This window comes from Mastigoproctus giganteus, chromosome 3, assembly GCF_048544385.1.
Source record: "Mastigoproctus giganteus isolate SK-2022 chromosome 3, ASM4854438v1, whole genome shotgun sequence".
In the NCBI taxonomy this organism is placed as follows: domain Eukaryota; kingdom Metazoa; phylum Arthropoda; class Arachnida; order Uropygi; family Thelyphonidae; genus Mastigoproctus; species Mastigoproctus giganteus.
This window is the reverse complement of record NC_143577.1, coordinates 146,946,148-146,971,655: the sequence shown is the minus strand read 5'-3', so window position 1 is coordinate 146,971,655 and position 25,508 is coordinate 146,946,148. Positions and strand designations below refer to the sequence as shown.

General features: G+C 37.7%; 1 protein-coding gene across 1 annotated transcript in view; it reads right to left on the bottom strand.

Moving 5' to 3' along the window:
- Window positions 1–2,904: 2,904 nt before the first annotated feature.
- or (AP-3 complex subunit sigma-2 or) overlaps window positions 2,905–25,508 on the bottom strand; it is a 60,934-nt gene continuing 38,330 nt past the window's right edge. Inside the window, exons 4-6 of the mRNA XM_090370705.1 lie at window positions 12,199–12,270; window positions 4,920–5,027; window positions 2,905–3,065 (exon numbers count right to left, since the gene is read on the bottom strand). Coding sequence (XP_090226831.1) covers window positions 2,946–3,065; window positions 4,920–5,027; window positions 12,199–12,270 — 300 coding nt within the window. The 3' untranslated portion in view covers window positions 2,905–2,945. The remainder of the gene's footprint in view (window positions 3,066–4,919; window positions 5,028–12,198; window positions 12,271–25,508) is intronic.

The following is a 25,508-nucleotide window of genomic DNA, read 5'->3' as shown; positions in this document are numbered from 1 at the left end:
TAATCTCCTAAATTTGCACTTATGATGCAATGATCAGTCAGTGTTATTAACAACAATAATGTAGAGGGTGAATTCAGACTTTTTGAAATGAAACTTCTTTAGGCAGTTTTCAGATGAGAGTAACTTATGTTCATGGATTGACAAAAAACACACAATGTAAATGCATTACAGGCACTTAGAACATCCAACTATTGTATTAGGATAAATGCCAGAGTTCTCATGCAATCACCAAAGTTGAGCAGCATTAGGCACAGTTAGTAATTGGGAGGTTGACTTTTTTTCTTTCTTTACCTGAGTAAAATATTCTTCCAATTTTTATCTATAATTTAATTTTGTTAAATTATCATTAGCAGAGGCATACGACGCAAGAAAGCAAGCTTATGCAGCAGCAACCCCCCCCCCCAATCATTCCAAATACCTGTCCAGCTCAAGCCTTAAATTTATTTTGGCTCTCAACTTCCACACATCTATCCTACAACTGTTTCCTCAATTTGAATTTATGCCCTCTCAGGTGATTATTCTGAGGAACAATCCCATCAGTATTAAGTATGCTCAAACCATAAGCCTTCCTTCATTCCAACAGCTCTACATCCTTCTTAAAATGAGGCCTCCACAACTCTATGCAGTACTCAAGGTGTGGCCTGAACATTGCCTTATACAAGGGGATAATCAATCACCTCCTTATTCCTGTATATATCATTGACAAGACACCATGAGCTACTCTTGAAGACTGCCTGCACAATTACCCCCAGGTACTTTTCACTTTCTACTACACAGTTGATACGTTATTCTAAGGTTACTGCTTCCCATATGTAGTACTTTACATTTGCCACCTCTCAGCCCATCTACTCATCTTTTCTAGATCCTGTTGCAGCAGTGTACTGCCATTAGTGCCCTTAACAACTGTGCAAACTTGGACATTAAGACTGATATATCATTTATAAATACAGAAAACAACAATGGACCCTGAGGGTGTCCAGTGATTCCCACTCAACCAGCAATTTGTCTCCAGTGCAACAATATCAAAAGCCTTTCTAAGATCCAAATATATGATATCAAATTGGTCAGACAAGACTTCCCCTTAACAAAACCATGCTATAACTGAAGTCTTGTCTAGATGATTCTGCAGTGCCTCCATTAATTTATATGTATCGCATGCACTTTTCTTCTCTGCAATATGTCTCCCACTTCAGCACACTGTGGTTCCTTTATCTGCAGATTCTTCATGCATTGATAATCAGATGTAGAAAACAATCATCAAATAAATCCACAAATTCCAGTCAATATCTGGGAAATTAAAATCCCCCATTATAAGACTCTCTGATTTACTGTCCCACTCTATTTCCCTGTACAGTTTTTTTATTATACTCATCAGAATCATTAGGCCCATACCACACTCCTACTCTCAATTTTGATCTCCCAGTGCTTATGTGACACAACACTGCACTTCCTTAGATTTTATCTGTTTCTGTTCTTCCTGTACACATTGTACCACCCCCCCCCCAAATTCCAGTTCTGCATTCCTAATATGTGTGACACCATGTCTCTGATATCCCAACAATATCTGCGTTTTGGTGTATACACAAGTATACATGTTCCTATTCTTAGCTACCCTAACACAGTCCATGTGTTTACTTGTACTGAAATACCCTGCATCTTGTTTTTCAGGCTGCTGCTCCTCATTCCAATAGAAGCAGTGCAAGAATCTTTCTCCTCACCCCCAAGCTAGCAGTTTTCCAACACTACCTCAATAGCATCAGCAAATATTCTTGCATCCTTTCTATTTGGTAAGGTAATGTGTAAATCAGTGCTTTTTTTTTAATAGCCTGTGGTTAATATTCCTCCTATTTTCACTTATTCAATTTGTAGATGTGATTACAATGACCAGACATTACTACATATCATATAGTGAATAGTATTTTGTTTTGCAATCAGTAACCCTACTGATTGCAAAGTATTTAATTAATAGTGAACATTGTAAGGTGTATGTGCAATACAACCACCTCCATTGAGTATAATGGAGTTGGCCAGAGAAAGTCCCTCCACATCTCCCAATAAATGTTAGAGCTGGAGTCATGGAAGTTGATACTGTAAAAGAAAAACGAAGAAGCCAGAAGTACTCAATTGTGCAACAGGGATTTTAAGAAGCATCCACACATAGTTTAAACTGATATTTCTGAAGGTTGTAGCAGCTTGAGATGTGATGCTCTACTTCAAACAGTATTTCCAGCTCTATTAAAGTCAAATAGTTTTAAATATCATCGGATGGAATGTCTCATATCACTGAGAGCCTCAGTCATGTTTAGTAAAAGAAAAAAGTCAGAGTTGACTAGGATATCAGTATAATGATAAGTACCCAACATCTCATTTAGCATTAGTGAGGCATCAACCATAAAAAAAAAAACCCTTCCCATCTGGTTACTCCAAATGTTTTTTGGCCTTATAATTTATTTAAGCTTACAACTGCCTTTCCTCAATTTTAATCTGAGCAAGTGGAAGCACCCCTTTGTTCTGTACTCTTTCTAAAATGAGGCCTTATACAAAGGGATAATCACCTCCCTAAGTGTAGTACCACACAGCTTCAATTTGTGGGGAAGTGCTTGAAAACTTCATTTCTGTCAATTATCAAGTGTATATTGGGAGACAAGTTATTGTACAAAAAGTGGAGGAAAATATATTTTGTGGGATTCATACAGATTGAATAATGCTGCTGTTATCTTTCCATTAGTGGAGAATTATTCTGCTGAATATAAGCCATTTTCAACACTGAGTGAACTTCACTTTGGAATAAATAGGTTGTAGTAATCTTGCACTTTTTATTTGAACAGAAACACACTACATATTTATAAATTTACATATGTCATGATAAGTAATAAAACTATACATTTTTTTTCAGACAAATTACATCCACCAAGTTTGAATTAAAAAAGAAATAAATAATGAACTTAAAATTTTAAATTCCCAATTGATGGTAAATCAGGCAACTTTATATCCTTGATCTGCTGAGGAAGATTAATATTCTTAACAGCTGAAACAGCCCTTGCAGGTGCAGCAGATAAACCAGCCTAGAAAACAAATAATTATCACTCACATGAAAATTTAGATCTACAAAAACAATTTATTAAAATGCTGAATACATTACAAACCACCTTTTAGTTCTCATCTATGAATTTACTTACATTTTACTAAAAGCAAAGCTACTATGCTTTATTCACTTAATTTTTTTTTTTTTATATCATTACTAAGCATGAACTATATAAAAACAATTCCTATTTAGAGGTTTCAAAATTGCAACTACTTTTACATAGTAAACTTATCTTAATACAAGCTTCAAGTTAAACCAAAAATTACATGGATGCAACCTTTTGACTTCATATCTAGATTTGCCTCATACTCAAATCCCACCTGACACACTGTGACTAACATTAAAGCTACTATCAAGGGAGACACTCTACAATTCCTCTCATGCTAACTACTTCAGCCAATTCTCCTATTACCATCATCAATAAGCATACTGATCTCAACGCCAATGAACTGGGATAGATTACACATGCTTCAATCCCACTTGCATGTTTATTGTGTACTTAAACATAAATTTCTTTTTTCATAGTAAAGTACTTCACTATGGTGAGTCCATCATAAAAAATACATCTGTATGCTCTTGAATGAGTTGGCATATTAACTACTTCTGCTTATATGAAATTAGTTGTTTTCACCAATATCTTCTTTATAGATTGCTGGTGGACAACCATGTCACACTAGGAAATTTGAGAAAGAAGTAGTAGTGGCACTTGATGCAAGAAAGCAAGTGTAGGAGCTTATGCAGCATCAGCCAAAAAAAAATCACACCATACCCTCCAATTGCCTGTCCAGTTCCTCCTTAAATTTATTTAACCTATCAACTTCCACAATGACAGATGGAAGTTTGTTCCAGCAATTAACCACCCGCTGGCTAAAGGCAAACTTCCGCACATCTATTCTACATCCATCCTTTCCTAATTTGAACTTATGTCCCCGTAGGTTCGTATTCTGAACAAGTGGGAGGATCCCATCAGAATTCAGCATGCTCAATCAGATCACCGCGCAGGTGCCTAGTCTCCAGCCACTGCAATTTGCAGAACCTAAGCCTCTCTTGGCAAGAGGATCCCTTCATTCCCCTCACCAATCGTGTTGCTCTTCTCTGTACACGCTCAAGCAAATCTACATCCTTCCTAAAATGAGGCCTCCAGACCTGTACGCAGTACTCAAGGCGTGGCCTGACCATTGCCTTATACAGAGGGACAATCACCTTTTCCCTGCTAGCAAAATTCCTATATATCATTGACAAAACCCCATTACCTGCCCTAGCAGCCTGTCTACATTGCTCAGAAAACTTCATATCTGACTGCACAATGGATAATTATTAAGCATTCAACCTCACATGAGATTGTAGCTTCAATAACATCTTAAATACCATAATCATGTAATATATTAAAAAAAAAAAAACAGACTCAGGAAAGTAAAACACCATACAGCCATGATTAACAATTCATCTGCTCTACAACATTTACAAGGACCGTAGGCACTCCAATGAATTACAGAACATAAGCAATCTTGGACAGTCATCCTTACCAAGAGTTTATTTTAGGTGTCAGGGCCACTTTATGGGCATTACAAAAACATAATGAACAGGAGAGGCTTTTATCCTTCAGTACATTGAAAATGGGAGAACTTACATTACACTAGACAACAACATGCGGTGGAAATTTCACCCATCATAGATCATTTTTGAAGTAAGATGCTAGCAATGTCTCATCACCTTGTGCAGAACAACCATGCAGCATACTGTTCACCAATTAAGAAATCAATTCACTCTCTTTAATTAGCTACACCTATATTTAAGAACAAATCTGCCCAAATAATGAGGGAGACAAGCTTACCTCTTGTTTTTCCAGCTTGTTTTGTTCCTCAATCCTAGTTATAATTTCAGTCATGTTTGTTTCAAGAACCATGCCTCCCATTACTAGCTCATTCAGAATATAATGTACCTATTCAAAACAAATAACTAAGTTCAGTTGCATGACACACTTAAATTGTTCAAGATACAGTATTTTCATCAATGATTTCAAAGGGCCTACAAAAGCATATACAGTCATCCTCATATAACACATGTTTACACTACACAAATTTGATCAGAAACAATATCTTATATAGCACAATTCCCCTTTTTGTTTACAAGGAATGAAGGGGAAACACAATTCCACCTATCAGTATAATCACAATACAATTAGATAGTTTACTAGCAGAGGTGTTATTTATTCAGTTGCTACACATGCACAGCTTTGTGTATCAAGCAAGTAAAATTCAGTTATTAGACAAAATTTCTAATGGTGAAAGTGGCAAAACATTACAAAATCAGCGGATAGAAGATCAAAATAAAATTCCCTTAAGTTCACTCATCATTCGTGAAAAGGCAAAACACCTTTGACTGGATTGAAAGATTTGTTTGAAATTTCTAATAAATATTAAATTATTTCGATGCCTTATGCTTGTATTTCAGAAATTCAATAAATCTTTAAAGAATGGAGCAGTACAAATGGAGACTAGCACAGTCTTCAAGTAATATCACATTTAAGTAAGTGCTCTGTGGAAATGGTGGCATTCCTTTCCTTTATTAACTGGGTCACAGCAAGATGCTGTTACTTGATCAGTTTGAGAGATGGGAAGTGCAGATAACAAAGAGGTACTTGATTATTTTCATCAGATAATAAGAAGTTATGACAATTGAAAACAGACTTTAAGGGCTAAGCTGAATAAATGTAACTTTTTCTGCTGTACTTTGGACCAATGGAAGCATGTAAAAGGGGCAGACCTATTTATACTAGGGTTCCAGATTGTCCTAGAGAACCCCCGTTTCTCCTGACAAGATTACCACTTTTATTAGCACATCTACTGATATAACACTTCTTGATTAATGTGATTGCACATACCCAAATTGTTACACAAGGTTTTAGTACAGTATCTGTATGTATATATACCTGTGTACTCTTGTAAGATGAGGATTGTAAACTAGACTACGAGCTAGATATGACACAAAGATATAAAGTATCATTTCTATTTATGTTAGTGTGATAAAAAGACATTCTGTCCTGTATATATTAATTATGTTTTCTTTAAGTACCCTTGCTGCACAAGATTTATAATTTGCAGCATTCCAAATCCTGACTATAATAGATAGCATCTTGAGGTGGTAAATGACTTTCATCAACCAGTGAAATACCACCACTTTGCTTATTGGAGGCTTGAAGTGGTGAAACCCATGTTTAGTCTCTAGAGCAAAGTTTCCAGCATCCCCCATGCACAGTACTACTGTAGGTTTTGATACAGTCCATGTTTGGGGTTTTCATAAAAAAAAGTTCTATTTACCATGATGCTGAAAGCTCCGCCAGGTGGCCTAGGTGTTAGACATGTGTGATTCAGCTCCTTCTTTATAGTGTATTGACATGTTCCATAGATGACTATCAAGCAACTTAGATGGTTTTTATTAAGTCGTCATCAAGATAAGTACTATTTATTTAAGCTTTGACTTTTGACCTGAAATTCCTGCAGCCACGTCCAAACTGTTTTGTTATTTCTTCAGGCTTAATACTCTTCTCTTCGATTCCCTGCTGTGTCAATAACGGCTCACCTGCTTATTTGTTACATTCTTTTTGCTGATATTTAAAGCCATTCTCAACTCTTCAACATGCCACCTAAAGAAGCGGTTTCATGCAATGTCTGTCAAAAAACAGTACGGAATTGAATTTGCAGTATGGTTTTTTGTGATGCATGTTCATTAATAAAGAGCTTTTCTAAATCCAGTAATTTAAAAAACAATTTCAGATGCCCTTCATGCAAAAGTACTAACAAGGGGAGTGCAAACTTACAGTCTCCTAATCAGCATAAGCTGAATTCCTAAACCCTCAGACCATACAAGGAAGTCAACTAAAGATGCCTCCGCCCAAACGGATGACGCTTCCTCTTTGTCCCCCCCCCCCTGCCTTCAACAGCCCCAAACAATGATCGCCCATCTGCCTCTCTGGAACAAATGCTGAGAAAATGAAGATATTAAACAACATCTTTTTCGTATTGAAGATCAGCAATGTAAATTCTACCACTTGCTTCTCGAACTAAAGGCTATGGTCGAAAGCCATCCGGTGCCTTACCCTTCTTTTCATCAGGCCTCTGCAGTTCCAGCCCAGATGCTGAAGAATTCATTCCAGAAAAAACAGCTGCGCAATACCAAAAATCAAGCTGTAGCTCTCTTTCTGTCCGAGAACACAATCGTGCTTCCTCGCAACGTGTTGACACAGGCAGACAACCTATATCCACCTCTATTAGTAATCAACAAAAACCAAGCAATTTGTACGTGCACTGTCAAAATGATCGCACTGAGCATTATCCTGAAGTGCCTTCCCATAATGGCTTGCCTACAAACTCCCCAAGTTTTAAGTTTCCTCGCAAAAACAACAGAAATGCAAGCATAATAGGAACAAGAAATATGCAGTCTTGTATTAAAATTAGAAACAGAAATAGTAACATTTTTGTTAGCAGATGGACCAACTACTATAAGAGTTAGAAATTCCAGGTAGAGCATTCAAAATAAGAACGAAACATCCCACATATTCATCATTTAGAATTGAGCTAAAGGATTGTGACATACAATATCTAAATCCTGATATCTGGCCAAATGGTCTACTCGTCATGCCATTTTATGGAGCTATTGGAGGATCAGTCAACAACCCTAGTGAACAGTTACCAACTAATTCTCAATCTGCTGAATTCTCTGCATAGCTAGAGAATAATATTCCTAATCCATCATTTAACTTGCCATCCAATACATCTGTTTGCAAACATCCTTCTAACACAAATGCCCATCTCAGCATTTTTCTTCAAAATGTAAGAAGCATAAAAAATAAACTATCTACTCTTATTTCATTAATGGTTGAAACGTGGATGCAGGAATCTTTACAAGATGTTTTCCTACTGCCCAAGAATCTCAGCTACACGCCATTCATGACATCAAGAATTAATCGTAGAGGTGGTGGGACAGCAATAATTTTAAAATTTAAAGTTTTGAACACATACAACTCTAATACTTTCTGCTTCAAATTTATAATATTTATATTCTGCCTGGACCTACTGATGACATCATTAATGAAGTAATAACCTGGATCACTACTGTTCTTAAGCCTCAAACTAACATCATTATAATGGGCGACTTTAACCTTCCCCTGCCCAAATATAATCTACAAATGAAGCTGCTGTCTGACTCATTTTTAGTTCTAGGAGCAAACAAAATCAATGTCCCTGTTACAAGAGGTAATCAAGCGCTTGATCTTGTATACTCTAACTCTCCACTGCATGACAAACTTAGTACGAACATTACATTTAAATCTGACCACAAAAGTATAGAACTGCAAGCAACAATTTGCTGCGGGAATCCTCTCCACCCTTTGGAAATCACTAAAAGAATATCATCAATTAAATTCCTTCAGAAAGAAACGTTTTTGCAGCTCTTAAAATACTACCCATGGGATTCTCTCAAAAATATTCCTATACAGGACGCCACCTTTCTTCTTATAAAATGGCTGAATCAACTGAAAACAGAGTCGGCATCCAAACTTGTTAGAATATCTTCTCACTCCAAACCTTCGTTCCAATCCCACCTGAAACAATACTTTAAAAGTAAGCAGAAATACGGCACTTCATCAGCACACACAAAATATAAAAAGAGCAGAGCTTTGTTTCAACTCAAAAAAATTCAGTCATACAAAAATTATGTTATGTCCACGCTAAAGCACAATAAAAGAGCACTTTCTACAAAAACAACAGCTACCTTACAGCATGATCTAGTTGTTGAATGGATAAGATGCAATATGAAAACAAGCAGTTCTGACATTTTCACTGAAGGTATACAAAACAGGTTTATAGCATTTAATTCCTAAGTGCAACATGATGTGTCTCCGAATCAAGCCCTGCTAATTAACCAACTTGTGAACAAAAATACAGTTCAGCGTGCAGTTAACCAAATACGCCCTGATAGTAGTGAAGGCCCTGACGGCATCCCTCGTTTTATTATTAGATTGTCCAGCGTATATATCATTTCCAGGTGCATCTGCCAGCCATTCCTTCCAAGACTACGCTGATTCCTAAAAAAGCTTGCAGAAATGGCCATCGACCAATTGCTGTTTCGTCAATAATCACTAAAATTATTGAAAAAATCATGCAATCTTCGCCAAGGCACCTGTCAATATGCATTTTGGTCCCAGAGGGCGCTCCACAACAACAAGCCTAGCTGACACCATTGTACGCATCCAAACTGCATTTCAAGACAAGGTACAATGCGACGTATTTTATTTTGACATCAAAGGTGCTTTCAACAACATAGATCTAAAAAATCACTTTCTCGTTGACACAATGATTATTTCCTATCTTCAATACAGCCTAAATCACAGACTTCTCCTCTTCCCCACTAATACTGACGATATTCTCGTCACAACTTCAACAAGCATTCCCCAAGGAGCCATTCTCTCCAGTACGATGTTTTCAGCATCTCTTCAACCACTTCCACAAGAAAATCCAAATCTACTGGCATATGCCGATGATTTAAAGTTATTTATAACCTCCAAAGCCAGTGATGATATTCACAAAGTTATCAATGATGTGAAATCATCAAGTAACTGAAAGATCTCAATCTGAATATAAATGCAAGCAAATCTGCTCAAATAAAAATTGCAGATTTCCCAAATGTTTACGCTCACAAAGACCTTGGAGTTGTTTTTGATAAAAATCTCTCTTTTAATGTCCACAATTTACATGTTGCTCAAAAAGCAAAATGGTTAATCAAACAAGAAACAGCAGCGATTCAAGACAGAAAAACAGTCATTAAGCATGTTCAAAGATACATCTTTCCCATTCTGGTCTGGTGCTCTCCAAGTAACCGTCAAGAAATTCCTTGCCCTAGAATATTGGGTTCTTAGATGGCTCAATAGGAAGCTTCGCTTTCCCCATACAATATCCAGACAACAGCTTTATAAAAACCTAAAAACAAAGCCTCTGCAACAGATGATCAACGAGTCTGTAGTCATGCTTCTTGCAAAGATAATCACCTCTGCATGCGATTCACCAAATTTAGGCAATATAATAGCTGCCCCCAACAGGGAAAATACAAGAAACCAGCGATTCAAATCCAACCTCTCCAGGCTCAAACAAATGGACAGAATGTTCCCCAATGCATCTCTTCACCTCATAAATCATTGCAACAGGTTAATCAACTCTGAAGCCTACAGGAGTCAGATCTCCGATGAAATGAAGAAAAATAATCCAACCCAGTAATGGCAGCTGAAAGCTAAATGCCCTGTTCTGCAATTTTTTAAATTCATAACTAAAATTCCTAGCCATTGTTAGTATCTATATAAAATTTGCTATGTACATTACTTTATATCATTTCCTCTGTATTCTTATCTGCCCCTAGCCATGTGCTGTGATGGGCTTGCTGTATTTGCAATAAATGAATATTTATTTATCATTAGACAATCATATAAGTTCATTGTCGTGTACCAGGACATGCTTTAATAACATCCAAAGCATTTTAGGTAATTCAGACTATTAATGGCCAGATAAAAGCCAATGTAACAGCTCAATCAGAAAATGATTTCATTTTGGAATCTCCTCAGCACAATCTGTATATGAAGGCTCTTAATATACAGGAAATTCTGACACATGATATTGATACCAAATCAAACAGAAAAGGCTTCTCAAAGTTCATAATGTCAATAAGTTCAGGTTTATTAAATTCCTTTGATAGGAAGACAGTTAAAAGAAATATACATCAATAGGTTGCCCTTCTTCAAAATAAAGAATGGTGGTCATATGAGTTGAGCAGTTGGAAGCAGCATTCAGAAGGATAACTGCTTCAATGATGGGATGGATAAGACCTCCTTTGTTCCGGTTAAAAGAATCATGACAACTTCTTTTAACCTTAGTGAAGTCATATACAGTCAGTCCTCGTATAACACGTGTTTACACTACACGATTTATAAATAGGGGAACGATATCTTATATAACACAAACCTGATTCACCTTTGTGTTTACAAGAAATGGCAGTCAAACGCGGAATCACCCCACCTGAACACAACACAATAGGAATGAAGAGAAGATCCTGAAAATATATTTGTTTTTTATATCAGTGAAGGGGGAAACACATTTCACCATAATAACGTAAAAACCAACGCAATTCCAGCTATCAGTATGATCGAGTTTAAAGCAGAAACGCAACTGGAAATTGTTTTAGGGTAGTAACCCCAAGAAATGTGCTTTAGTAAAATGTGAGGTGTTAATAGTGTATCAAGCGTGCTTCCTCGTTTTGTAATTGTGCTTTATTCCCTAAATGAGTAAAATACTTAAAAGATGTGAAAAGGAAGCATCCTGGTGAAGACACTGCATATTCAGAGAGAAAAGCAATCGATAAACAGAGGCAGACTGGGTCAAAAATTTGTAGTGGCCTCGTACTAGTGTTTATGGCCAGTCCGCCTCTGTCGATAGAGAAAAAATATGAAATTGTGAAACACATTGAGTGAAATGAAAGACCATGTGATATTGCACATGCTACAACGCTGAGAATTGGAAGAGATGGAACGGCTGTCATGTTTGGATAGAAAATCAAACAATAAAACAGGTTTGCTTACGGCAAAAGCATTAGCAATATTTTATTAAGATTATTTATTGTGTTTGGTAATGTTTTGGTTACAAATGTGTGGTCGGCACCTAACCCTATTTTTTCCCATAGGGCCTGTTGTTTATATTGCACAAGGGTTTCTAGGAACACAACTATCGTGCTATACGAGGACTGACTATACTATATGATCACAGAAATATTTAGTCATCCTGTATTTAGAAAATCCGATGGGTACCAACAGTAGTTCACACTTCCATCGGGATGATCACTTTACTTGAGCTTTGTGTATTCTCAAAGCACTACACTTGCATCCCTGCTGGGTTTTTTTTTTTTTTTTTTTCAATTTCTGACTATGATCCCCCGCAAAACCTCATTGGGATATAGACTCGTGATCTCTGTATCCTTTTTGTTGGCACCATAGCAATTATACAACTACCTATTTTTAGTTGACAACACATAATAGAAAGGATCAGTTTTAAAATAATATGAAAGTTTCTTACCTTGTCAACGTGAAATATAAGATCCAGTTCACAAACATTTTCAAAACATTTATCTAATGTTTCAACAAATACCTGTGGGGTGATAAAACAAAATAAACTACTTAGTAAATCAGTAGCCAAAAAATACAGAAATTAAAAACATCCACCACAGTCTTTATGGACAGCAAACAACTGATGTGGAAACTTTCATATCAAGTTTATCCTTGTTCTTAAATTAAAAATGGATTTTATATTGAAGTATAGATTATCTGTATTGTTTCATTTCAACCTCAATAAGATAACTTAAACAACTGACATTCTTATTCATGTTTACAGATTCACCAAAGTGAAGAAATGAAGTACATACTTCAACAATATAAAGAAGTTTTTGCATTAATGGTGCTTACTTGCTGAGAATAAGTAACAATAGTCATCTCTACCAGGGAAGCATTACTTATTCGAGGTATCACAAGATAGGCAACTCACTGTGAAGGAATTTATAATATGAGATGTTATGTAATAATGCTATTGCACTAATTTATATGAAAGTTTGGCAATAAATGCAATTAGGTTTTTTACAGTACACAATTTATTGACTATATAACAACAGTAGTCTTCTCTACTAGAGAAGCATTATTTATTTGAAGTAGTGCAATACCAGCTATCTTGTTGTGAAGGCACCCACAATATGAGATACAATTAAAATGATGCCTTTACACTACATACATACATAGCTCAAATTTTAGGCGCCTCCATAGCCAGGTGGGAAGGAGCAGCAGTGCGTAGCACACGCTTCTTGATTAGACCGGGGTTCGAGCCCGTCACCACCAAATACGGAAGATGCGGAAAGATCAGGGAATGACCACCGCATTTCCCGGAGCAATATGGCCTTAGTTGCTAATGCTCCTAAAAATCAAACAACAAACAAACAAACAGTTCAGATTTATGGATAAACTATGGTGTATCTACACAGATATTATATAGTTAATTACCTAAACCCATAAGAAATTATGCATTTCGTCTTCAACTCATTTTTTTGGCCGATGCAGCAAAAGCCTCAGGGTTTGTTGAATTGATGGGCTTTTATAGCATTCAACTAACTTTCCAGTGTTTCCAAAACTGAGTTATAGATTGTGGAATTGGCAAATGAGATGCTGAACTTACCCAATGAAGATCTGATTTATCTGGAGCACAGAACAAAAAGAAAATGCAACCAGCACTAGAAGTAAAACATCTCATGACTGAAACCTTCAGTCTGTTGGAGAAAGAAATGGCCCATTCTTGTTTAGATAATTCAAACATGGAATGAAATTACAAGTTCAGTAAGGATTGAGCAATCTTTTATGGTGCTGTAATAAACTGTATCAAGAAAAAAGCAAAATTCTGTTCAGACTTCTTAAAATGTGACTAATAAATGTTCACATATACAGCATGATACATTGTGTACTGCAATCCTGTTTAAATATAAAGGCTAAATTAAGTTGGCATGTCAAAAAATTTAACCACTGGAATGCATCTCTCCTTTATAATTTGTCCAGTTTACATCATTAGCATCAGCCAAATAATGAAAAAAAAAAAAACTTCCCATCCATTCACTCCAAATGCTTGTCTAGTTCTGCTTTGAACTTAATAAGACATTATTAAATTCCACTACGACTGGATGGAAGTTTGTTCCAACATTCCATGCCTTCCCGCCTTGTCTCCAGATGCAGAACTTAACCCTTTCTTCCTGGGCACATCGACAAGTGGCAGATAGTGGAATGGCCTCCAGATATGAAGCTTAGCTGTGATACCGCTATCAGGACATGAATGAAGTTCACAAGTCTAACAGCAGCACCCACAGGGTGAGTTAGAACCACCATGAGTCCTACTGAAAATTACCTGGTAGAGGGCAGCAGTAATTACAGTACCGTGCTGTAGGCAGAGAAGTGGACTTCACTTCAGGTGTAGTCGAACTAACAGATGAGGTGCTTTCTGCACCTCAGCCACATCTGTTAAGGGAGGTGGCAAGTGAGTGCATTGAACCATTGAGGCTAATTAGGAGAGCATCACTGGACTCGGAAGTGATTCTGTTGGACTGGAAAAGTGTCAATGTATCTCCAATACATAAGGGTGGTTTTAAGAGTGAAGTGGGAAACTACTGCACTATACTTCCAAAGAATAATCACACCATGGCTCCGAGTCCCCAGGTGGCAAAAACTTTCATGGAACATGGAACATGGAATGTTAGAACTTCATATGAAGCTGGGAAATTAGTAAATGTGAGACCAGATAGGCTAACTAAGGAATTTGCCATTCTGACAGTAGTAATTATGATTCATTGAAGAAATCGGTAGCCAATTTTATTCCATACTCGGATCGTATCATTATGTTACAACTGCAGGGTAACCCAATGTGATAAAAATTTACACACCTACAGCGGATAAGATGATGATATTATTGAAGAATTCTATAGCAATTGAAAGGCATCACAAGTAACACCAAAATACATAGAGTAAATATTACATGGGTAGTCTGGGTTTACAAAATGAGTGAGGAGAACATGATAATAGCAAACTCATGGTTTAAACTTCCTGCGAGACAGCTCTATACTTGTAACTCTTCCCCCCCCCCAAGACAAACAAGGAACAACAGTTAGAAATCAGATTGATTAATAAGCAGTTTTCGGAATATAGACAAAACTTACCCTGGTGTACATGCTGATTCCAATCATAACTTAACAGCTACTATTAAAACCATTAAGAAAAAATGACGAATGGAAGGAGTTCACTAAGATTGTTACCAGTACTGGAAAATAAATTCTAAGTGATGAAAAATAACTTGCAAAGAAGAAAGTAATAAAGAGGAAAATTAAGGAAGCAACAGAGATATAAGAAAGGCATGATAATTGCCACTTATACAAGAAGTTAAAAGAATTAACAGGAAGTATGCCAGAAAGGTGTAGGAAGGCCCTGAAATTCTAGAGTCTGAAGAAAATTTGAGAGATCTAACTGAAATGTTCAATAAAATATACCCAAATGGTTGAAGACTTCATTCATCCCTTTTCCAAAAAAGAACATCACCTCATGCTGAAGCTGTTGCTACGGATAAGCCCTGGCTTGTAGCTGTGAAGGGTATTGTGTACAGGTAATACCCTGTACGCAATACAGAATGCACATGATTATAGGAGTTCTTCTTCCTATAATCCAAAACAGTATTTACAAAAAATGTGAATCAGTAATCTCTGACACCCAATTTGGATTCTGAAGCTCTCCTAGGTATGAATGTGCTACTACAAAATGTAGAGAACACCAGAAGACAGTCATTTGCTTCATAGCCTTTGATTAGGTACAACATGCAAAGCTTAGAAGCACTTAAAAAGCTAGATCTTGATGGCAGGAACATCAGACGTATCAAAGAAATTTACAGGAATCAAACAGGCAGGGTTGTATACTCTCACTCATGTTATTTTCAAAAATGCATTGTGAGAAAGGAAACAAGGAATGAAAATAAATGGTCAGCTGTTAAATAGCATACGATACCCTGATTAATAGAGGTTGCAAGAAATGCACTTACAAAATATAGAACAATTCTGAATAACAAAACTCTAGATCTGTCAATCACACTGAAATTCGTTAAGTGCTGTGTGATTCATACTATTATACTGAGTAGAAACTCGGACTTTTAAATGTGTATCTACGGACGCATGCCAAAAATATCTTGTAACAAAATCACCAACATCGATTTCTTGAAGAGAAAGAAAACTGCTTATCTAGGACACATCCTTAGAAATATAAACTGCTCCAAGTAATAATAGAGGGAAAGGGAGAAAGCGAATGGACTGGCAGATCAGTTGAGGATCTTTTTCATCTCACCCAAGACAGAAAGAGGTACAGCGTGGTTATCACCAACCTCCAATAAGGAGACAGCACATCAGAACAAGAAGAAGCCTTTCTTGGTAACAGCAACTCTTTGTTCCATTCGCCAATCTCGTTGCCCTCCTCTCTGCTCATTCCAGCAGCTCTACATCCTTCCTAAATTGAGGCCTCCAGACCTGTATGCAATACTCAAGGTGTGGCCTGACAACTGCATTATACATGGGGATAATCATCAGCTAACTCCTGCACATCATTGACAAGACACCACTTGAGCTGCTCAGAAAACTTCATATCTGACTGCACAATTACACCAAGGTCTTTTTTATTCTCCACTGCCCTGAGTGTAGTACCCACAGGGGTTACTGCTAACCACATGCAGTACTTTAAATTTGTCAATGTTAAACTTCAGTTGCCAACTCTCAGCCCATCTGCACAACTTTTCAAGATCCTGTTGCAGTACCATACTGTCATTAACAATGGGCCCAACACCAAACCTTGGGGGAGTCCACAATTTTCTTCAGTAGTCTTCCATGTGCAACAGTATCAAAATCTTTCCTAAAATCCAAGAATATGATATCAAGTTCCTTTGTGACCACATCAGAGTATCCTATCAAACTGGTCAGACAAGATTTTCCCTTAACAAACCCATGCTGTGTCTGAATAATTACTGCAGTCTTGTTTAGATGCTTCTTTAACCAGTGACTCCATTATTTTCCCCAGAACAGAAGTTAAAATAACAGGCGTGTAATTACTTGTATCATCCTTTGATTGACTTGAGCCCAAGGAAGCTATCATAATTATGGCTAAGGGTTTGCTGCCTCCTTTAATACAACTGGATAGATCCCAGGTGCCCTTATGTTCAACTGCAACAATTTCTCCTTCACTTTGCTCTCAGTTATTACAAAATCCTTTAGCTTCCTGTTAGTGTTTGATAAGCTTCTGGCCTTCACTTCCCAACAGAATTACTCATGTGTGAATGTAGATGCAAAATACTCATTCAGTTTGTCAGCCACCTCAGCAGGATTATCAAGTGGACCAATCAGATTTGTGTTCTAGAGTTTACATAATTAAAGAAGTCTTTACATACCTAACCTGTTTTGTGACTTGATTACAGACTAGCTTATATCAACCACTGAATATTTCAACTGTTGGTAAGGAGATGTGCCTTGTGGAACTGTTCATAGCAATGGCAAAGAAGTATAGATTAGAGCAGGATATCAGAGGTTATTTAGCATATTGTAAAGTTAATTTTGATTTGATTTTTTGAAAGTTTCTTTTATTGATATTCAGTTCAAGTGCAAAGTACTCTGGTTTATAATGGTTTTTGCAAGATACACCTTGAACACTTCATCAGAGGATACCATGGCTAAATATGAGGCATGTATTCCAAGGTCAACCTAGTGGATAATCATAGCTCACCTGGAGATTGTTTCCTTTGTCACCGCTCTAAGAAGTGTACCGATCTTAAGTTAAAATTTGGTGCATTGCTACAAGAGGTTACCGAAAAGTAAGGTAACACTTTTTTTTTTTTTCTTAATAATGATGAAAGGGAATGAGATGAAACATGTTGGACAGATAGACCTGTTAATAACATTCAAAAATACCACCAGTGCAGTGTTGCAAAATGGTGGCTACCATTTGAGTGTGGTCCAAAACAGGTGTTTATGAAGTTATTCCCTTTTTGCAAGCAAAAAGGATCTTCATCAAGTGACATTCACCATGAACTGGTTGCTGTGTATGGCAAAAATGTGATGACAAAGAAGCAGGTGTGTTTTTGGTACAATTAATTTAAAGTGGACCATGTTGACATCGGACGGGCAGGCCTTCATCAAGCAAGACAGAAGTCAACATGTCACACATTAAAGGCATCATTCTTGAAAACAAGCGAGTGAAACTGCACAAATTGTGAGTAAGTCGACTGTTCACAATGTCCTTGGCTCTCAAAAGGTATGTTTCTGCTGCTGGGTGCCCCGACAATTGTCAAAGGAGGACAAAACAAAATGCATGGGGATGTGTCTGGAGAACCTGTTGTGATACAGCGGCAAAGGAGAGGATTTTCTTGCTTGCATAGTCAGAGCAGACAAAATGTGGGTTCATCACTTTACCACACAGAGCAAACAAGACTCCATGACCTGGAAACATCCACAATCTCCTGTGTGCAAAAAATTCAAAACTTTCCTAGTGTCCGAAAAGTCATGGGCACAGTTTTCTGGGATCACCAAGGGGAGGAACAATCAATACATAACTTTACTGTGCAACATTGTCAACACTGAACATAAACAACCAGGACTCCTGACAAGCAGTGTGATTTTGTTGTACAACAACACAACTCCACAACATAGTTTTCTGGGATCACCAAGGGGAGGAACAATCAATACATAACTTTACTGTGCAACATTGTCAACACTGAACATAAACAACCAGGACTCCTGACAAGCAGCGTGATTTTGTTGTACAACAACACAACTCCACAACACTTGTGAGTGCTTGCACCATAATCGTTAGTAAACTCTGTTGCATCCCCCCTTCAGACTTCCATTTCTTTGGCCCTCTGAGAAAGTATTTCACCACGGATGAGGAAGTTCATCAAGCGGTGCGATGTTGGTTACTGTGTGTGGGCATGGACTTTTCAGTACCGGTATTGATAAACTGATCCATCGTTGGGACAAGTGCATCTTCAATTATTTCTTGGTGTGTGATTTCAACTTCATATAATTAAACATCAGCGAGAGAAAAAATGCGTTACCTTACTTTTCAGAAACCTCTCATAGAACAATTCGAGTAATGAAAAAAATTGCCCTCGAGAATAATGTCACTGGGAGCTCATCAGGGACTCAAGACTAGTAACCTAACAAATAACGCACTCCCAATTCAGGCCCCAGAAAAGAATAACCAAGTGCAAAGTACTCTGGTTCAAAAGGACTTAGTTCTATTAGGAGACTCCTTTGTCAAGGAAACAGGAAATGTCTGCCGGGAGCAACTATTAATGATGTCACCAACAGACTCTCAGATTTTACAGGAGGTAAAGAGAATATTATTATTCTTTTGGGGACTAATGATATTAAGCATATACGATGTGACAATTTGTTAAACAAATACATGACCATGATGAAGAAATGCTGTGAGTTGGGCCACAATGTCTACAATTCTGCCCAGGCAGAATATGAGGGATTATATACTGAAAGCCTTGTGGATAAATTTCTATCAGCTTGGCCCACACTTGTAGGTAGAAAGAATCTGTTTTGTAGAGAGACAGGATATCTTAAAGGTTCAGGGAAAACTGCTAGTTTGGGGGAGGGGGACAAGGGTAATATAAATACACATTTATCTGATAATATTGGTCAAAGTAACATTTGCACATAAACAAGTTCTTGTTTCTTACTGCAACAGAACAGATTAGCAAGTTGTTCTGAGGGCAGAAACGTTTCAAATGAGTGGGTAGCTAATGCCAGGGAAGCGAACTTAAATAACTTTAAGGGTGTGTCAGGGTATTTAACTATACAAGAGTCTTAATTCTACATACAGTAATGTCATCAATAAAATGAGTGAATTCGAACTGCTGGTTAAGACAAGTAATGCCGGCATAATAGGGCTTACGGAAACGTGGTGCCACCCAAAGATAGGGGATGACGAGTTTCAGTACAGTATATATAACATATTTAGGGAAGGCAGAAGGGGTGGTGGAGTCTTGCTTCTTATCAAAAGTTTTCACAAGACAGTTGGAAGCAAAGGGATAATGATACCTTTATATCAACAAGATAATGGGAGTGGGAGTAATCTACAGGACAGGTGATTGTGAAGATTATGATGAGAGCCTCTACATACAAATATAAAGGGCAAGTAAGCATCATGTCTTATTATGGGTAGGGAAAAGGAGGTGATTATCCCTTTGTATAAGGTAATGGTCAGGCCGCATATACGGAGAAGGGCAACAAGATTGGTGAGGGAAATAAATGGGTCCTCTTAACAGAGGCCTCCGTAGCTGAGTGGTCAGGAGCATAGTAGCACACGCTTTTTGAGTAGACGGGGGTTCAAGCCCCTGACTGCTAAATATGGTCAATCTGTCAACCTGCACTGGACCAGAGTGGCAGATTATGGTCCATTTCCCTCAGCATGAATTGTTGAGGAGGCTTCCATCCTGCAGTGGGTTGATAATGGCTGCAGTTTACCTTAACAAGATAGGCTTAAGTTCTGCAAATTGCAGCAGCTGGAGACTAGGCACCTGCGAGGTGATCTGATGAGGTGTACAAGGCCTTGAATGGGTTGAGCAAGCTGAATTCTGATGGAATTCTTCCACTTGCTCAGATTACGAACATGAGGGGGAATATATTCAAATTGTAGAATAGAAGTGCTGGAACTGGACATATGAAATTGGGTTTTTTTTTTTTTTTTTTTTGGCTGATGCTACATAAGCTTGCTTTCTTGCATCACATGCCTCCATTACTATTTTAATAGTAATGGAGGCATATGATGCAAGATTTGCTACTAATTAATTGGAGTAAATGGGAAAGAAAGTCCACATGGGGGACAAAAGATTAAAATCAACAAATAGATGACTGTTACTTGTATCAACATATCAGGGAAAAGAATAATCTAGACCTCATCATCACCCATGAACCAGATGACGGTACAAGAATCAGTAACAGGAAGTGATCACGGTGGACAATGAAGAGAGAGAGAGAGAGAGATAAGGAAAGGAAATTATAATGCCTTAAGGTGCCACATAGCTTCTATTAACTGGATAGATATTGCACAGAGGGGAACAGGTATCCTGTGTGTTATCAGACACCCAGCCTAAAACACTGATGGATCCAATATCTCTCTATTACAGAAGATTTAGGAGAAGTCCGGTTGGCCTGCCTCCCTAAAATCCACTCATGCACACCTTCTCGATGGTAAGCCCTGTTACATCACTTAAGTGGCAACGAACGTGTAGAGTGGTTCTCTTCATGACGCCTGGTCAGCGTGAAGAGGAAAAGACCAAACCCTCCAGCAATGAAAGCACAACAATACAAATGGCCCTCAGTCCCCAGCAGCTTTCACTCTCCCTCTTACGGTAGCGAGAGGATCAGAGTGGAAGCAGAGGGTGCTAAGAATCTCTGGGTACGACCAGGCTGCCATGCACGGAAATTGAACTTTGCCTGTTATAACGTACGATCACTCATCGGTGAAGACAGGATATTAGAGCTGGAAAAGGAATTAGAAAATGTGAATTGGAATATCATCGGTTTGGCTGAAACAAGAAGAAGAAATGAATCACTTATAAGTTTATCAAGTGGAAATCTGCTGTACACCAATGGAAGGAGTGAAGGTGGAGTTGGGTTTCTGGTCCATAAAGATTTTAAAAACAACATTTTGGAATTCAAAAGTACATCACCAAGGGTGTCAAGACTAATATTCAAGATTTCTAAGAGGTACAAGCTAAAGATTATAATGATTTATGCACCAACATCGAGCCATGATGATGAAGAGGTTGAAGAAATGTACACTGAAATTGAGAGTCTTCTAGATGAGCCGAAAACCCACTACACTATTATTATGGGGGACTTCAATGCTAAGGTTGGAAAAAGGCAAAACAGTGCAGAAAGAGGAACTATAGGAAATTTTAGAATTGGTGAAAGAAATAAGAGGTGAAAGACTTGTGGAATTTGCAGAATCTCAAGGACTGTCAGTAATGAACACTTTTTTCAAGAAAAGGGTGAACAGAAAGTGGACATGGAAGAGTCCAAATGGATTAACAACTAATGAAATCGACTTCATCCTCACTAACAGAAGATATATTGTGAATGATGTTACCGTCCTGAATAAGGTAAATGTTGGAAGTGATCACAGAATGGTAAGATGTACACTTGATATAGATAAAGGAAAGGAAAAAACTGACTCGAGTAAATAATACAAAGGTCTTTGAAATAACAGAGGAGGAGAAAAAGCAGTATGCACTGGAACTTAAGAACAAGTTTGAGCTTCTGCAGACTGCTCAGGACCAAGATATCGACGAGGAATATTACAACTTTCTGAAAGTGATAAAGCCCAAGAAACCTATAGGGAAACAGAAATCCAAAGAAGAAAAAATTAGTCAAGAAACACTTGTCATGATGAACAAAAGACGACAAATGAAGAGCAAGAAAAACACTGACAGGGAGAAAATTGAGTATACTGAGTTATGCAAAGCCATTAGAAAGAGACTCAGAGAGGACATAAGAAGATTTAACATAAGAAAAGTAGAAAAAGCATTAAGGGAAAACAAAGGATTTAAATCAGCAGCCATGAGCAGTAATACAGAAAGACAACTGAAACTGAAGAATAGCGATGGTGTACTTATACACAGCAGAGAAGGCATAATTCAAATAGCAGAAGACTACTATCGAGAATTATACAAGGAGCGAGGGAATGATACCAGCAGTGGGGAACATTGATTGCAAAGTAGCAACACATACGACATACCCGATATTCTTCCTGATGAGGTAGAACATGCATTGAAGAAAATGAAGTTACTGTAGAGTTGTTAAAATTGGGAGGAAGATACATAACACAAAAACTGGCAAGGCTCTTCACAAAGTGCATTAGAAAAGGTGTGATGCCTAAGCAGTGGAATAATGCAATCATAGTTTTGCTGCATAAGAAAGGAGATAAATCAGAAATTGGAAATTATAGACCAATTAGCTTGTTATCCCATATCTACAAGTTGTTCACAAGGGTCATTACTAACAGATTAGAAAGAATACTTGATGAGAATCAACCGAAAGAGCAAGCTGGTTTTAGGACAGGATTCTCAACTATGGATCACCTTCACGTAATATCACAGCTAATGGAGAAAGCAAATGAATATAAAACACCATTATGCCTGGCGTTTGTGGATTATGAAAAGACGTTTGACTCCATACAGCATAAGGCAATGTTTCGGGCACTGGAAAGACAAGGCATAGATACTCCATATATTATGATTTTGAAGAAAATATATGAGAGTGCTACATCCTTTATTAGACTAGACAAAGACAGTAGCAAATTTAAAATCGAGAAAGGAGTTCGACAAGGAGACAATATCTCCGAAGCTGTTTACTGCTGTGCTTGAGGAAGCTTTCAGAAGATTAGACTGGTCGCAGAAAGGAGTCAATGTGAACGGAGAGTACCTAAACCATTTACGATTTGCAGATGACATTGTGGTCATAAGCCACGATCCCAAAGAATTAGAGGAAAATCTTAATCAGTTATGCACAGTTAGTAAGGATTTTGGACTAAAGATGAATATGGCTAAAACAAAAGTAATGATGAACAAGTATGCCATGGAAAGGGAAATAATGATTGAAGGAGCAGTAATTGAAAAGGTGGAGTCACATACTTATCTGGGACAAGTTATTAGCTGTAATAATGATAAATGGCTGGAAGTCAAGAGAAGAATAAATTTTGGATGGATAGCATTCAGGAAATATAGTCACATACTGAAGAGCAATATCCCAGTTTGTCTGAAACGTAAAATAATGAATCAATGTATACTCCCCACCATGACTTATGGAAGTGAAACTTGGGCACTCACCAAAAGAATGGACGAGAAGCTAAGAACTACACAGCGAAGAATGGAACGAATTATATTGGGAATCAGACTGTTAGATAAGAAGAGAAACACATGGATTAGGCAGCAAACTCAAGTAAAGGGCATTCTTATCAAAACTAAAATGGTCTTGGGCAGGAGACACATAGCTCGAAGACATGATGACAGATGGACTAAGAAAATAACAGAATGGTACCCAAGAGGAGCTAGAAGAAAACCTGGAAGACAAAGGCGGAGATGGATAGATGAAATTCATGAGTTTTTGAGTAGTAAATGGATGGCCAGTGCTCAAAAGAGAAGGAACTGGAAAGATGTTGGAGAGGCCTTCATCCTGCAGTGGATTGAAAATGGCTGATGATGATGATGATGAAGGTGCCACATAGCTTCTATTAACTGGATAGATATTGCACAGAGGGCGAAAACAATTCAATTATGATGTACCTTTAAAACATTAATCACAGAAGCTTTGAATGCTTATCTCTCTATACGTTAAGAGTTTATAAGTTTTCCTCCTAGTGATATTTATTCGAGCCAATGGGAGAAGAGGGCAAGGCAATTAATTATTGACAACTGCCTCCATAACGTTCACCAACCTCGTGCCCGTGCTTCCCTGTCTAACGTTTATTGTATATTTGTAAATATAGTAATTTTGTAGTTCATAAATATTTTAGTACTGCTGTTTGAGATGCAACAATATTCATCATACATCATGAAACCCGAATCAAAAGGTCTTTTCCTAAGTGAGCTATGTAAACGCAAGTAAATAATTACATTTATTCCACCTTGAGAATGCAGCGCACTACAAATGCACAGGTAAATAATTATCTAGGTCATTTGCTGATTAGATATCAATCGTATTGACTGTTTTTTGTCTGGCAGCACCGGGGATCTCCCCCAACCCCACATTTTTACTCTGTGGAATAAAATACTCTGCATAAGGCCAGGGTGCGTGTTCTGCTGTTCCTCTGGCCACTTAGCCCGGAGGCCTGTGGAGAGCCACTAACATCAGCAGTTTCCATCACCACCCCGGGGAAGTGGGCAATGACACATTAAAGAGAAGAAAGCTCTGGCAGGGGTGAATCCTGGTGTAGCCTAGGCATCCAAGGAGATGCTCAAAAAAAAAAAAATTTATTGGAAAGGAGATAGAAAGAGGGTGGGATAAAGGGAGGGGGAATGGTTGAAGCACTTGCCTGGTTTGAAAGGGGAGATAGTCCTACCTCTACATATTACATAAAAAACATGCGAGAGGGTTGGTGAGCAAAGGGAGCAGGGATCAAAGCCCCCTAGAATACCATTAAAAAAATACTCCACAAGAAAGATTCCAAGTTGCCAGATTATTTGAGCATAAAAAGATGGCATGGAAAAGTTAGAGCAATAAGAAGTACCGAAGCCTATAACAGCAACAAATTGATCTAAAATAGTGCCACTGAAAAGGTTAGGCTGGCAAAGAGTGGGGATAAGGAAATCTTCGCATATATAAATGCAAATAAGAGAAGGACAAACCAGATTGGGCCCTTATGTAATGGATGTAGGATAGTATTAGATACCCCAGCTGAAGTTGCAGATGAACTCAACAGTTACTTTGGATCAATATTTATAGGAGTGAAGTTGAAAAAATTTTCAAGCCTACAGGCCAGTAAGGGTCCTGGAGTTGATGGCATATACCCTATAATCTTAAGGGAGGTGGCAAGTGAGTGCATTGAACCATTAAGGCTAATTACGAGAGCATCACTGGACTGGAAAAGTGTCAACGTATCTTCAATACATAAGGGTGGTTCTAAGTGTGAAGTGGGAAATTACCAGCCAGTCAGTCAAACTTCAGTAGTAGGGAAAATCATGGAGACAATGATCAAGGGTCGAATTCAGATTCATTTAGATAAAAATAGAATTCTGAAGAATACTTAGCACAGTTTTGTAAAGGGAAA